Source organism: Bufo bufo, chromosome 8, assembly GCF_905171765.1.
Source record: "Bufo bufo chromosome 8, aBufBuf1.1, whole genome shotgun sequence".
Taxonomy (NCBI): domain Eukaryota; kingdom Metazoa; phylum Chordata; class Amphibia; order Anura; family Bufonidae; genus Bufo; species Bufo bufo.
This window is the reverse complement of record NC_053396.1, coordinates 103,914,012-103,931,016: the sequence shown is the minus strand read 5'-3', so window position 1 is coordinate 103,931,016 and position 17,005 is coordinate 103,914,012. Positions and strand designations below refer to the sequence as shown.

General features: G+C 42.4%; 1 protein-coding gene across 1 annotated transcript in view; it reads left to right on the top strand.

Moving 5' to 3' along the window:
- Positions 1–17,005, top strand: part of SLC16A2 (solute carrier family 16 member 2) — a 170,011-nt gene that overhangs the window by 128,804 nt on the left and 24,202 nt on the right. Inside the window, exons 2-4 of the mRNA XM_040406043.1 lie at positions 6,258–6,402; positions 8,402–8,858; positions 11,829–11,972. Of these exons, the coding sequence (XP_040261977.1) occupies positions 6,258–6,402; positions 8,402–8,858; positions 11,829–11,972 (746 nt within the window). The remainder of the gene's footprint in view (positions 1–6,257; positions 6,403–8,401; positions 8,859–11,828; positions 11,973–17,005) is intronic.

Sequence of the window (17,005 nt, the reverse complement as noted above, 5' to 3'; positions counted from 1 at the left end):
CTGCTTTTCCTTTTTTACATTAACCATGGAATAACACCTTTTTAAATATCATACTCCAGCAATTTTCTTGACTGTAGGCTTCTTGGGCCCATTTATCAACAACAAGTAATTCATTTCACAGGATCTAATACTCAAAACTACTATAGATTTATCTGTGTAAAGTACCAAGAGGGGTTTTGGAAACCTTTTCATAAAATGATGAGAATGAGTATTGTGATTGTGTTGAAGCACCCCCCTGGAGACGAGCACCCGCGGCATTGTAACTAAGGAGTGCCGTCCACCCCGTGTGTTGAAGCCATTGATCTATTTTTAATTTTATCCTATTGAGGACAAGAAGAATGACTAGTGATAGAGGGTCATTGGTGGAAGTGGGAGATCACAGAGATGCAGGTCTTGGGCCCAGATCCACACATACAAATATAAACTTCTTTTGTCATTCCAAGGAAACCCTATTGCACAAGAACTTTTTTGTATATCATCCTGGATCTGCATCTTTTTTTAGAACTCCTACTATAACGTGTAAAGACAGATTCCTGCCTTTGAGCTATATCCTTCATGGTTAATGAACTATGTTTCAGAAATGTAGGGCACAGAACAGGAGCTATTAGTTGAAATTTATACACAGACGGTTGTTCAGTGTGAGGTCCCTCTGCCAGTGGGTCAAGTGCTGGACAATGGCTGGTTTTATTGCCTTGGATTAGACAAGAGCCCTTTTAGCAGACAGAATTTGTACAAAGGATTTTTTTTTCTTTGTGCGGTGTTCTCATTAAGACTTTTTAGCACAATTAAATGTATTTATATCTTGGCACTGTGTGATACTATCGTGCTTGTAATTCATTAGGCTAGATGTTAGCATTGCTTGTAACTTTAAAAGTACTGCAAGAAAGTAACAGGGGTGCACTACAGTGCGTATAACCAATATTCTAAATTAAACCGCACACACGTATGATCAAGGCTGCGCCTACATCAAAAATATAACATTTTATTGCCTCAGTAGAAAAGTGCAAAGACACAAAAAAAAACTGACAGACCATTAAAAATACAATTAAAAAGCTGCACAAAATGCAGATCTCATCTGGTCCTGACCAGTACTAAGGTCCAGGAACCCCATATTGACCTCTACAAAATGGAACCCATAGTTATCCACCAAAGTAAACCAGAAGGAATTACATTACTTTTCTACATAGTTAACTTGCTTTGCGATGCATTTTTCTTGGCGTCCTGAATTTGTTTGCTACAGGAGATGATGGATGCTTCCATTGTATACTCTACCACTTGCTTTCGGGCTCGTAACGGTGAACCCACGTTTGATCTGCTGCAGAAAATTGTCACATTCGTCACAATAAAAGGCCATGTTATCTACGAGAGAGTACTTTTATCCCCATACTGAGCACACATGCACCAATGAATTTGTACACCCGGCACACCTTCTGCCCACAAAAAGCATTAGATAGAACGCTTGTTCCTCTTTGGTGCAACTTCTTAACAGTGTGATGACTCTTATACTAAACTGCAAAGTAGGGCTGCAACTAACGATTATTTGAATAATCGATTTAGTTGTCGATAATTTAATCGATTAATCGGGGAAAAAACACCAAAATTACAAAAAAGAGGTTTATACGATTTTACTTGAAAAATTATGTTCAAAGGCCATATTAAAACAAATTGTGGATGGCACTGTTATGGGGGATCTGTGGATGGCACTGTTATGGGGGATCTGTGGATGGCACGGTTATGGAGGGGATCTGTGGATGGCACTGTTATGGGGAGGAGGATCTGTGGATGGCACTGTTATGGGGAGGGGATCTGTGCACTGTTATGGGGAGGGGGGATCTGTGGATGACACTATATAGCATCTTATGCTATATGTGTCATCCACAGATCCCCCTCCCCATAACAGTGCACAGATCCCCCTCCCCATAACAGTGCACAGATCCCCTTCCCCATAACAGTGCCATACACATATCGCCCTCCCCATAGCAGTGCCATACACAGATCCCCCTCCCATAACAGCCCCGGCCCCGCTGCTCACAGCAGACTATTCTGGAACAGGCAGAGCGGGCGGCGGCGTAACGTCACTCACTCACGTGACGCACCTGCTCCGCCCACTTTATGAATGAAGGAGGCGGAGCAAGTGCATCACGTGAGTAAGTGATGTTACGCTGCTGTCCGCTCTGCCTGTTACTGGAGCTTCATTGTAAGGTAAAATAAAGATGCGCTGATTTAAAGTAAACCGCCCGCATAGGAACGATTCGGCGATTATTCGATAACTGGATTCGTCGACAACAAATCCCGTTATCGAATATTATCGATTTAAAGTCGATTACTCGTTGCAGCCCTACTGCAAAGTCAGCTGGCTTGCCAGACAGACTAGTCACATTGCACTCAGACATGACCAATTATTACTCCTCCCATCCTCCCTGTTTCCATTTCAAATTGTAAAAGTGCGGAAACTTTTTGAAGAGCTCTCTCAAATGTCAATGGCTCCCGTGGTCTTGCGCAAACTTTATGGTTTGATACTGCCTAATTTATTCAGGTTTACTAGCATGTTTTAGTTCATTATTATGTTTTTATTTTCTTTTACTTTTTTTACATTAACATTATTATATTTTTGAACATCTATGACTACTATATTTGTTCTCAATTTCTGGTTGCTAATACTCTTATCACAGCTATATTGACATTTATAAATTTTTTGTTTGGATTTTCGAGGGCTGGCTACCTTTTTAGGTTCCATTTTTGGTTAGAGGTCCATGTGGAGTTATAGGATCTTATTAGAGGTTGGAATGGCCATTTTGTGCAGCTTATTAATAGTTTTTAAACAATATCTGTCTGCTTTTAAGTATTTGCACTTAGTCATTGAGATAATAAAAAGATGTTTCTATTTCTCATGTAGAGGTGCTCGCTTCGTACGTGTCTGCTGTTGTTGAATTTAGTACATTGTTCGTAATCTGAGAAAATAAAACTGGCAGAGACCGCTTGTGCCTAAAACCATTCTGATCTATTTCGTCCAAGTATGCTTGCTTGTCCCCTTTTATTATTTGGAAAACCTACGCACAAATGGATTTGTATGGGACTTTGATGGTATTGGCTTAATTGCATTGTGATCCTTTTTTCTCTCTTCCCTTTCCTTTTCTTTTAGAGGGATTTTGAAATAGGGCAACTATCTGCCCTAACAAATTCCCACAAGAATTTATAGAAAATGTAGAGTAAATAGCTAAAGCTCATAGACACAAATTGTTCTGTGTCCACTTGACACTCAGTTTCTAGAGATTTGTTGAAAAGGCCCAGTGTATGCTGCTGGTAGTATGTATACTTCATCATTCCTCCACAATTTTGTTTGCTTTTAGTTGCCAAATATAGTGAAACATAGGAATCATGTTTTATAAAACAAATTCTGAGAAAATATACAAATGCGTTTTTCCTAGCGGAGTATACATACACAAAAGTCCCAATTGGATGTTGGTCGAAATTTCAATAAATCTGGCTGTATCTGATGTTAAGTAATAGTCATGTAGGAATCCTGGGTCTTGACCAGTGCCTAGAGCTAGTCATAGAATCTGCAGTAGACCTTTGCTGCAGTATTGCTTTTCATGGCTCATTGAAATTACTAATTAAGGTGGAATTTGAAATAGCCAATTACGTATTCCATTGTATCCTCCAGTCTGACAGATGAGGTGATGTTCCATTAGTATAAGGAAGCTTAAAAAGTGAAAACTGCCCCTCTCGCTAGTTATGGAGAATTCTACACCCAGCAGACCACACCTTCATGGTCTACTAGAGACATCAGGGGAAGACAGATAAGCATTTTTCTTCCTTACATTTTTCTGTGTTTAGATATTAGATCCTTTAATCGGGTAGACAAGATTTGTGGATTATTTTTAATAAAATTGAGCATAGGTCTCCTGCACTAAATGGCTTGAGGCTTTATTCACATAACTCAGATTATTGCTTCGTACTGATTTCTTAGAATGTTTTCCACAAAGGAGGCTTTAAAATTGACATCATGTTTTCAAGTGTCTCCTGATGCAAAGCAGAGACACTTAAACAATTAGCAATGGCTCGCAAGTGAGTCAGGAGAATGCTTTGATTTCTGGAGCCCTAAATGAAGTCTACAAACAATGAAAATTTACACGTTCAGCTCTTCCTGGTAGAAGTTTGCATGTGTCATGGTGATCCCGACCACGTTACTTTTAAAGTCTGTCTTCAACAAAAGGTTTACAGCCAGAAATTCATGTTTTGCATTAACTGAAAATCTGACTTGATCGGTGTGTATATATAGGAGATTCATTGACAGTTACAAAATGCAGTGCTCTCCAAAGGTAAACTACATTACTAATCATATAAAGAAACCCCAAATACATGGAGCCTAATACAAAGCCCCAAGGCTATATAATAAATCTCAGAAGCTTGCACCACATATATACTATATTTTTCACTTTTATAAAGATATACTTTTTCTCTCCCAAAAGTGGTGGGAAATTGGCAATGTGTCTTATAAAGCAAATGCTAGTGAGCGCTTTAATTATGGAAGAACTCATTAGTATGGAGGAGGTGCAGGGAGTGGTGAGTGTAGCACTCGCTGTATTATCCTCTCCATGGTCATCTTCTGGGTGCCCGCTGTGCTGTATTCTGACTGTGCACTATGACCTGATGCTGTGCGATGTCAGTTCATAGTGCAACATGGTGCCAGCAGAAGACCAGGGAGCGGTGAGTACAGGAAGAGCAGGCCATCTGGAGCAGGAGAGGTATTAGACTGCACGATGTAGCAGTTGATTGTCAGGAAGGAAGCGTTCCTTCCCAACAGCCGGATGCTCGCTGATTGAAGTAGACAGCTGCTTTTATACGCAGCAATCTCCTTCACAGTATGAGGACAAGGGATCATTGTTTCTGGGTGGCAGATGGATGTTTAGACAGCACAATCTGCTGCCCAGGGACAATGGTTGTAGTGCCTGTACAAATGTCAGGATCACCTGATGAAAACAAGCATTTCACTCGTTCATCGGGTGATCGGTGGCACATTTAGATGGACAGATTGTCGTGAATGACCGTTCACAGGAACCGTGATAATTGGCTGGTGTTTATAGCCCTCAAGTTGTTTTCTTTATTTTACTGTCTGATCTGAGTTGTGATGAAGATTGGGGGTCTGATCTGAGGTCTGATAAAGATTGGGGGAAAAGGGAGGAGAAGATTATCAAACTGGTATAAAGTAGAGATGGCTTAGTTGCCCATAGCAACCAATCAGATTCCACCTTTCATTACTCACAGCTCCTTTTGGAAAATGAAAGGTGGAATCTGGTTGCTATGAGCAACTAAGCCAATTCTACTTTAGACCAGTTTAATAAATCTTCCCGTGGGTCTCTGATTTGAGATCTTATCTGAGGTCCAATAATTTTTTTTTTTTTCTGATTTTCCTCCTCTAAAACAGAGTTGTGTTTTATGATGAGGTTCATCTTATAAATACAGCACACTTAGGGGGATATTTACTATCCCTGGTACTCCAGAAAACTGGCATCATGAGTCGCAAGGTTTGGCACATGTCATGGTTGTACAAAATTCTGCAACTTTTTGAGGATTTGGAGCCCCGCTCCCCACTTTTCCAGCCCCCTAGCTGATGTAGATTTCTGTTTTACTGCAATGACCTGCACAGATGTGCAACAATTAGTAAGAGACATGCACCTCTTAATAATTGTGATGCATATGACACAAACGGGTGACAGATTAAGACCAGCATCTAATATGCTGGTCTTAATAAGTGTTTATTAGGATTACTTAATCAGTACTTTGATATGCCACCTTTTGTCCATCCTGGCACATTGTAAAGCCTGGCATTTTACTGTTCATTGAAAGAGTGAGATCTGATTTGGCCCCAGATTCAAATGTTGTGACCTGTTAGGATCCCTTCACATGTGGCAGGTTTTGTTGCATGAAGGTTCTGCGGCTAAAAATCAGTTCCATCTATCCCAATGGGGTTTACAGAAATCAATGTGCTTCCCCCAAAAGCAGCCCCATTCCAATGAATAGAACCGATTTTCTGTTGCAGAAATTTTTCGCAACAAAATCTGCCACATGTCAAGGCACCCTAACACATCCTAGTCCAACAACCCACCACTCAACTCTAATACTCAAAGGCCTTTTACCAGCACTTTTGGTGGTTATGAAGATACATCAGAACATAAAACCATGTAACTGTGGGTTTGTGTTGGAAATTAGTTTTGTATTTATTGCACTCTAACAGGTTTCTTTTTTTCTCACAGCTTGGGTCGGAGCTCTTGCCATGGGAATGATCTTCTTCTGCTCCCCAGTTGTGAGCATCTTCACAGATAGGCTGGGATGTCAAAAGACCTCATCTGGAGGAGCCGCTTTGGCTTTCATTGGATTATTGTCAAGTTCATTCACCAAGTAAGATTGTGTTCCATACTTAGTACACTCTTTGTTAAACCACCTGCTCTTTACCTTCATTATAGAACAGACTACTCTGAAGCACAAAACTTTTGCATTATTACTCCCTTTTGTTTTAAAAGGTAGACCTACTCTGTGATCTTTAGTGTTCTACCAACTGAAGATATCATATGTCCTTTATTAGTAACTCATGCGTATAAACTAATGTTTTGTGGGAAAGTACAAAGACTGTCAGTAGAGCACTGAAAGGGCTTTTTAGAATTGTGAAAATTTAGAAAAGTTTAGATATAGAGATGGATAGAAAGGGGTTGTCCAGGTATACTCTCCCGCTCAATCTGCCAGGTAACTGTCTATTGCCCAGCAACTATTTTGTATATGTCCCATTAATTAGAACCAGGGCATGCACAATACAAGCTGGGTGTCGGATGGATGCCTCAGCGACTGTCCCGACCAGTGTGGAGTTGCATCTCTCCATGTAGATATCAGATTAAGCTGGAGAATATGCAACTGTGCAACCCCTTGAGTATTCTTCCTTATATCTGGGAGTTTCCGCTTCACTGTCATTTCTTAATGGAACTGGTCATACTTTTTGCAATGTATCATTTTGACCATAATAGAGGGAGAGACCAGTCAGAGTTGGCACCATATATTCAGTATAAGGCATAATACTGGTGACCTCTGTCCTGTTGTCTTTCTCACAGCATTTTCTAGAAGACTAAAATGTTCACAGAATTGAGTGGGCGTCATTGACATATCCATATTCCTATTACTCATGTAAAAATCTAAGCAAACTGTCTAGAAGGCACAGGACATTGTTTCCTGAGAAGCAGTTCCAGGAAATGTTGTAAGAACCTTTTTTATAGAAGAATATGGTACCGTAATAACAGTTTCTAGACTAAAAACATGATAATAATGTTGATAATTAGCTGTTTGATTTGTAGTTTTATGAACGGCATTTGATGTTGAACATGAACAGTATTTGTAAGTGATGCTGAGTAATGACGTAGAACAGCTATAGCAATACTTGGCGCAAACAACAATTTAACGACACTAGCAACATGGCAAACATCTAGAAAAACAATTTGTGGGCTAGATACTGTATTTTTCTCTCCATAAGACGCACCTAGGATATATAGAGGAGGAAAATAGGAAAAAAATAATCATCAGACCTCAGCTCAGACCCCTAACCTCCATCAGACCTCTGTATAAGACCGCCATTCCTCTTGAGGTCAGAGCCCCCAAGTTCCATCCGACCCAAAAAATTATTAACTTTCCTGCTCTGCCACCACTCTGCAGATCCGGTAGTCTTTCCTGCATTCATGGCTCCCCGGTTGTCTTCTGGCCTAGCGGTACACCGTAACCTGACGTTCCACAGCGGCAAGTTATTGTTACTTGCCTACATGCACTATGGGGGTCATTTACTAACGAGAAATACTAGGTGTATTTCTGACGCAGATTGGAGGAACTTTGGCCGCAACTTTTCCCTGCTCATGCCAGGTCTAAAAAAAATGTGGGCTTGGTGTAGGCGGAGAAGGGGACGGACCAGCAGGCCTGTCTCATTTACCATTTTCTACACCTGGTTTAGGCATAGAAAATGGTCTAAATGTAAGACCGCTAGGAAGCTGTCTTACATTTAGAAGCGGTGGTGGATCTGCTGAAGTTATGGAGAGGCCTGCGCCTCTTCATAAGTTCGGCAGATCAACCACCAGCTATAGGGGATGTTAAGACCAGCACCGAAAATTCCAATCTTAATAAATGACCCCCAATGTCCTTACAATGTACGCAGTCCGGACACGTGCAGTGTAACACCCGGAAGAAGACCAGGAAGTGATGAGCCAGTGCAGTGCTACACTCGCCTCCTTCATACCGTCATTAGCATTTTCACCATAAGATGCACTGCCAATAACCCCCCCTGCCCCCACTTTTGAGGGAAAACAGTGTGTCTAATAGTCTGAAAAATATGGTATATATAATATCTGGGTATTTTTCATCTTCACAGATCTCTTGGTGTCCGATATTTTACGTATGGGATACTCTTTGGATGTGGCAGTTCTTTTGCTTTCCAGCCCTCATTGGTTATACTTGGTCATTACTTCAAGAAGCGTCTTGGTCTTGCCAATGGCATTGTGGCCGGGGGAGGCTGCATCTTCACATTATGCTTTCCTTTCTTGCTGAAGACCATGGGAACAGCCATCGGCTTGGCACATACATTTCAAGTGCTCAGTGTTTTCATGTTCATTCAAATTTTCCTCTCTCTGACCTTCAAGCCACTTCTGCCAACACCGGTAGATGTTAAAGAGAAAGAGAATTTGGCAGGCAGAAGTAAGACCCAGCAGTGTCTGGCACATACCCGGAAGTATTTTAACATGCAAGTATTCCAGAAGAAGACCTACAGAATCTGGGCTTGTGGTATTGCTACAACAGTTTTGGGATATTTTGTTCCATATGTACATCTGGTATGTGAGTATTGTAAATGGTCAAAATATATGTTACTATAAATGTACAGTAAGTGATGATGTAATGGTGAATCTGCCTTAACTACTAGTTTACAGTATGTATACGTGTGTGTGTGTGTATATATACAGATGTATAAAAAGAGAATGAAAATACATTTTGTAGTGGTAACAAATGAGGATTTATTGTGTAATATTAGAAAATATCAGCTGATTGGCCACCAAGTCAGCACATGCATAAAATTTTATGTATATCCTGGTGGATGACTTGATCAGTACCCAAAACATTATGAGCAGCATTGCGTAATTTGTTCCAAAATATATGGGTCGGTTCTTTCACATTAGACCTAAGTTGATGGGAATCTCTGGGTAAAGGGTAAAAGCTAAAAACTATTTATTTATTTTTTTTCGCCCCAGAGAGGAAAATAATGGCATGTACAACTCTCCTTCTCTCTGTCTAGCCCATAAATCTCAGTGATAGAAGATTGGCTTCTCTCCATGCAAAAGTTCTCCCCTATACCCTGGGTAGGGGATAACTATTAGGGAGCTAACATCCACTAATTACGAGAACGCAGACACAGATTGGGAACTTAAACTGGCCCTGGAAAATAAAACTAAAAGTGGCCCTGTGTTGTAGGGGGGGGGGGGGGGGGGGGGGTCAAAATTGACAGAAAGCATGGCAACATAAGTAAGCAGGGTCAGCAATACCGTAGCATAAAATACGGTCCCAGTGGAACCATATACAGTACCACAGTGCTGCACAATATACACTGCTCAAAAAAACGGGAACACAAAAATAACACATCCTAGATCTGAGTTAATTTAATATTCTTCTGAAATACTTTCAACTATGTAAAGAACAATGTGCTGACAACAAAATCACACAAAAATAAAAAAAATGGAAATCACTTTTTTTAACCCATGGAGGTCTGGATTTGGAGTCACACTCAAAATTAAAGTGGAAAAACACACTACAGGCTGATCCAACTTTGATGTAATGTCCTTAAAACAAGTCAAAATGAGGCTCAGTAGTGTGTGTGGCCTCCACGTGCCTGTATGACCTCCCTACAACGCCTGTGCATGCTCCTGATGAGGTAGCGGACAGTCTCCTGAGGGATCTCTTCCCAGACCTGGACTAAAGCATCTGCCAACTCCTGGACAGTCTGTGGTGCAACGTGACGTTGGTGGATAGAGCGAGACATGATGTCCCAGATGTGCTCAATTGGATTCAGGTCTGGGGAATGGGCAGGCCAGTCCATAGCATCAATGCCTTCATCTTGCAGGAACTGCTGACACACTCCAGCCACATGAGGTCTAGCATTGTCTTTCATTAGGAGGAACCCAGGGCCAACCGCACCAGCATATGGTCTCACAAGGGGTCTGAGGATCTCATCTCGGTACCTAATGGCAGTCAGGCTACCTCTGGCGAGCACATGGAGGGCTGTGCAGCCCTCCAAAGAAATGCCACCCCACACCATTACTGACCCAATGCCAAAACGGTCATGCTGGCATTGCTGGAGGATGTTGCAGGCAGCAGAACGTTCTCCACGGCGTCTCCAGACTCTGTCACGTCTGTCACATGTTTTCAGTGTGAACCTGCTTTCATCTGTGAAGAGCACAGGGCGCCATTGCCAATCTTGGTGTTCTCTGGCAAATGCCAAACGTCCTGCACGGTGTTGAGCTGTAAGCTTAACCCCCACCTGTGGACGTCGGGCCCTCATATCACGCTCATGGAGTCTGTTTCTGACCGTTTGAGCAGACACATGCACATTTGTGGCCTGCTGGAGGTCGTTTTGCAGGGCTCTGGCAGTGCTCCTCCTGTTCCTCCTTGCACAAAGGCGGAGGTAGCGGTCCTGCTGCTGGGTTGTTGCCCTCCTACGGCCTCCTCCACGTCTCCTGATGTACTGGCCTGTCTCCTGGTAGCGCCTCCATGCTCTGGACACTACGCTGACAGACACAGCAAACCTTCTTGCCACAGCTCGCATTGATGTGCCATCCTGGATAAGCTGCACTACCTGAGCCACTTGTGTGGGTTGTAGACTCCGTCTCATGCTACCACTAGAGTGAAAGCACCGCCAGCATTCAAAAGTGACCAAAACATCAGCCAGGAAGCATAGGAACTGAGAAGTGGTCTGTGATCACCACCTGCAGAACCATTCCTTTATTGGGGGTGTCTTGCTAATTGCCTATAATTTCCACCTGTTGTCTATCCCATTTGCACAACAGCATGTGAAATTGATTGTCACTCAGTGTTGCTTCCTAAGTGGACCGTTTAATTTCACAGAAGTGTGATTGACTTGGAGTTACATTGTGTTGTTTAAGTGTTCCCTTTATTTTTTTGAGCAGTGTATTACCCCAAAAGCTGTTCCTTTGTGGTGGCCATTAATAGCTGAAATTTTTTGTCCTCCTCCTCTAGTCCTCTTTGATTAACATGTGGTGCAGGGCCTAAGGAAGTGATATGCGGGCCACAGCAGCTGAATTCAGGAGGGCATGTGCTGTAGCTGGTATTTGAGTCCCTGATTCTCACTCTGTAAATTACAGCTGAGACCTCATTATGTACCCAGCCAGTGGGAGAGAGGAGGCCTTAGGGCGGCTCCCTGGGCAGCAGCCCACCGGGAAATTCCCCTGTAATGTCTATGGCCAATCTGCTCCTGTGAGAATTGGATACCCTGTATCCCCCGAAGTGCCTCAAATTGAACGAAGCGACAGGTTGGGCAAGTGCACTGCTGCTCTATTCTCGCGTTCCGAGAGGTATGGAGTACCCATTTTCATGATCACAGGGGTCCCTGAGGGGGCCGGTGACACAGATGATGTGATTCCCCGGGGTAGGACTCCCACAAATCACACATCAATGTCCTATTCTGCATTAAGGCTGGGGCTTCATGGTGGCTTCAGACTCAATCTAACATGTATTATACTCCCCTGATGGAAAAACCTTTGTGTCCTCTAATTACCATTTTTCTGTTCTCTTAGATAAAGTTTGTGGAGCAGAGATTTAAGGATAACACCATGGAATGGATACTGTTGGTGTGCATTGGGGGAGCATCTAGCATTGGGCGTCTTGTATCTGGTAAAATTGGGGACTGTATTCCTGGTTTGAAGAAGATTTACTTGCAGGTATTGAACTTTTAGGAAGTATATTAGTGCAATACATAAAGTTTATTTGCGGACCCACTTTAAAATGTAATTATAATAATATTTTTAAATAGCAAATCCCTTGGATCATGTTATATCAATGGGGTTGTATTAGCTGTAGAGCTGCTTCATTTGTTATAGAGACAAACGCTGATCCTGAGAATAAAGGGGCTTTAGTGCTGCGTCCCCTTTGCTGGTTCTCCCTGCACAGCGGACTTTCCGGCCACCTGTTGTGCTCCACCACGGCATCATTCTCAGGTTCACTGGGGGTCCCCACAGCCTATCCTAGCCATGTGCCATCACTTTAAAAGCCGCTTTAGTTCTAGTATAGTATTTGTATATAGAGCCTTGTTTTAATTTTCAAAATGAAATGAACATTTCTAAATGTATCTTCTATACTTTTCTTTATTTAAAATCTCCTCTGCAGACATTAGTGCAAAGATGGCCGGCAGCTCCGCACTTATTTTGCTAAACAGTAACCGTGGCAACCTTTTTGGGTTCTGGTGCAGATCAGGATAATGAGTCATCCTGACATTGCAGATGTCAGCGGCTGCCCTTGAACAGTTGTTACTTCACAAGCAATGTGCCAACATTTACTTTGTCCCTGCACATTTACATGCAACCTATGGTTTGTGTACACACATATAGTAGCTGGATAAAGCAAAAGACAACGGAAAGGTCTGCACCGACTGATGTAGTCTGCTGATAACCCTGTTGTTGTTATGTCCTCTGTATCATGGGAACAATACAACTCCTACTGATTCAATAAAATATGTAGCCATGTTTCACCGCTTAAAGGGGAACTACCAAAACTTTGTGTGAGTGTATGTATGTATATGGGTATATGTATCTGTGTGTATGTATGTGTGTGTGTGTGTGTATGTATGTGTATATATAATATATATATATATATATATATATATATAATACAGGGTGGGCCATTTATATGGATACACCTTAATAAAATGGGAATGGTTGGTGATATTAACTTCCTGTTTGTGGCACATTAGTATATGTGAGGGGGGAAACTTTTCAAGATGGGTGGTGACCATGGCGGCCATTTTGAATCCAACTTTTGTTTTTTCAATAGGAAGAGGGTCATGTGACACATCAAACTTATTGGGATTTTCACACGAAAAACAATGGTGTGCTAGGTTTTAACGTAACTTTATTCTTTCATGAGATATTTACAAGTTTCTCTTTACAGCCATTGACATGTCGCCGAGGTTAACACGTGAGGAGCGGATAGAAATTGTGTTGATGTCTGGTGAACTCAGTAAGGGGTCATTGCAGCAGATTTCAATGCAAGACACCCTACGAGACCACCCATCTCCCATGCTACAGTTAGCAAACTGCTTGCTAAGTTTCGTGAAACTGGTTCAGTGTTGGATTTGCCAAAATGTGGACGCATGAAATCTGTCTCTAATGAAGAAACATCAGTGGCTGTCCTAGCTTCATTCAGGAAGAGCCCACAGCGTAGCACTCGCCGCATGTCACTGGAGAGTGGCATTAGTCGAACATCCCTTCGGCTACTAGCTATTAGCTACTCACAAATGGCACCCTTACAAACTCCAGCTACTGCAGCATCTCAACGAGGATGACCCAGATCGGCGCACTGAATTTGCAGAATGAGCAAAACAAAAATTGGAACAGGACCCTCAGTTTACGCAGAAGATTTTGTTCAGTAATGAGGCAAACTTTTATGTGAATGGTGAAGTTAACAAACAAAACCACCGCTATTGGTCTGACACTAACCCACATTGGATAGATCCCTCCAAGACTGTTGGAACAAAAAAATTGATGGTATGGTGTGGTATATGGGGTACAAAGATAGTGGGGCCATTCTTCATCAATGGAAACCTCAAGGCCACTGGATATGCGAAATTGCTACATGATGATGTGTTTCCCTCTTTATGCACTGAAGCTGGCACGTTCCCTGAGTTTTTCCAGCAAGATGGTGCACCACCACATTATGGGTGTCCGGTCCGAGCATTCCTAGATGAACAGTTTCCTGGAAAGTGGATTGGTCGTCGTGGGCCAGTTGAATGGCCCCCGAGGTATCCCGATATAACCCCCTTAGACTTTTATCTTTGGGGTCATCTGAAGGCAATTGTCTATGCTGTGAAGATACGAGATGTGCAGCACCTGAAACTACCGATACTGGAAGCCTGTGCTAGCATTTCTCCTGCGGTGTTGCTATCAGTGTGTGAAGAGTGGGAGAAGAGGGTTGCATTGACAATCCAACACAATGGGCAGCACATTGAACACATTTCATAAGTGGTCAGAAACGTGTAAATAACTCATGAAAGAATAAAGTTACGTTAAAACCAAGCACACCATTGTTTTTCTTGTGAAATTCCCAATAAGTTTGATGTCACATGACCCTCTTCCTATTGAAAAAACTAAAGTTGGATTCAAAATGGCCGCCATGGTCACCACCCATCTTGAAAAGTTTCCCCCCTCACTTATACTAATGTGCCACAAACAGGAAGTTAATATCACCAAGCATTCCCATTTTATTAAGGTGTATCCATATAAATGGCCCACCCTGTATATACACATCATGGGGAGAGTTGCCCCCTTCCCCATGCAGAAGCATAGTCACCCTCATAAATAATCATTATTTAATTTTTAACAGTGCAAAGGAGGTTTTGGCTAGGAATTTGATGTCTTCCCACCGGAGACTGTCTTTAGATATCTCATTCGAGGGGGGGGGGTTTATCCATTGTGGTAAGTGCCCAAAACCTCCTGTCCAAAGCATTCATAGCTCCTCTCTAACGCCCTTCCCCTCTGTCTGCAATGTCCAGGAGCGGACTGAAAACTTAGAGTGGCCCTGGAAAACAAACTAAAAGTGGGTCCAAATTGACAGAAGACCGGGCCAACAGAAGTAGGATCTGGAAACAAAATACCATCCCAGCAGAACCAAGTACCACAGCATAAAATACTGCTGCCCCATTGCAGTATGTGACTATATCGCCACCCTGACGACGGTGATACGGGTAAATTCAGGCCACCATCCAGGTGCATAAGTACCTGATGCTTCTAGCATTAATTAATGCTATGAGCATCGGATCATTATCTACCTGTCCAGCAGGCATGAGGAGGGCTTGGCGGGCCCTCTGGACATCGGCCCACCAGGAAATTTTCCTGTAGGGTCTGGGGCCAGTCCGCCACTGGAAATGTCACTCATCGCCCTGAAATTCTGTCCTGTGCCTGCTGCAAACACCCCTGTAGGAACTGGCTTCACAGCTTGTAATGGGCATGTGCCATCAAGCAGCAAACCACAGGGGAGAAGAGGAGGAGCTGTGAAGGTGTTGCCCACAGCGGTGTTTGTAATGTGCTGGACAGTTTCACCAAGGAGGATGAGCTACATCGCAGGAAGAGGAGAGGGAAGTGACTATGAATGGTTACGACAGGAGGGGCTTAGACTCTTGCAGCAACGGATTGCATATGGAATAAAGATTTTGTGCTGCAAACACAAAGGCTAACGAAAGTTTGTTTAGCCAGCGTTTTGGTGTACAGCGGGATGCTGCCGATTTGTTGATTTAAGTGCAAACGAGGTGAAAGACTCCACTTAAAGGCAACTGCCAAGCTTGTCAGGACTTTTCTGTGCCTGTGTCCCCATGACTGCTCAATGTTATCCCAGGAACTTTGGGCTTCCTGACGAATCAACAGAATGCAATTTTCTGTAACCTAAAATAAACTGCGTCTGTCACCAGGTTACGAACAGCGTGCAAAAGGTCCTTGACTGGACCGGGATGCGGCTAAAACTGGCAAATTGAGATAGAAATTTTGAGATGTATAAAAACAAAAGAATCCGTGTTTTATTTTGCTTAATTTTATACAGAAATATATATTTTTGACGAGCAGTCATAATGCGCACAATCAGAGGGACAGGAGCAGGTCTTAAGTGAGGACTGGACTGAATGCTAAAAGTGAAGAAGTGGTCAGAGAACTAAAACAACACACCGTATGCAGGAGGGGCCTCAAGAGCTATATTCACACATCATTTCTTATAATGTAGCTCAATTTTGGGGATGTGGAAACCTGTAAATTCCCCTGACTTTGTACACTGGTTTGGGCAGCCTAAGCAGTTTTCCCCACGTTTCCAACCATGGAAAAATGCATTGATAGCAAGTTCATTAATTTACGCTTTTCTGCTTATCAGTCAGCACAATGCTGTTTTTGCTTTCCATGCACGTTTTTCCAGCGCCGCCCTGTTTTTCTCACCAGAAAACGTTGATAAATATCCTCGGAGTGGTTAGGCGTCTTTATCCTTGGTTTTTGTTAACTCAGGCAGATTGTGAGTATTTCACTTTTATGTGGTGCAGCTGCTGCATTGTAATTTATAGGGTAACATTCATTTCTTTATCCAGAGCTACAACTTATAGAAGGTCCCTGCTGAATTTTGGAAATGAAGTGCTACGTTTAGCAAGTTTCTTGGCTGGCCAAAGCCTGAGGTTTTATAAGAAGCTGTATAGGTTACAGGAAATGTTATACCGCTGACGTGTAACGGGTCTACAGCCCAGACCCTATATAATAAGACTTTTAAATCATGACATGTGGGTACAGACAGGAGAATATTTTATAGGTTTTCAATTTCCCAGAAATAACCGAATATTCATTAAAAGCGTATTTCAAGTTGAGAAGTGGATATGTAGCGTCATAAATCAGAGCTGTGTATAGTGTGACACACAAGACTGACCATAGTGTGTGTATAGCAGCCTATGGATTTTACACCTGCCCATTGTGTATGTATATTGCAGGGGATCTGGGGGATACTATTTCTCCGAGTGCGTAGTAAGAGTATATGGAGTCTTATAGGCCACACAATGCTCCTCTAGGAAAAAGTTATGTAAATTTCTGTTTGCTCAGCACTGATGATCTGATCACATGTCTGCAGATAAGTTACTTGCTTGGCTACAATCCTAAATTATCTCTCAAGGCCTATTTAAAAGGTTTAATAATGACTTATAGCAGTGGTGCCCAACTTTTTTATTTTTTTATACCATGGA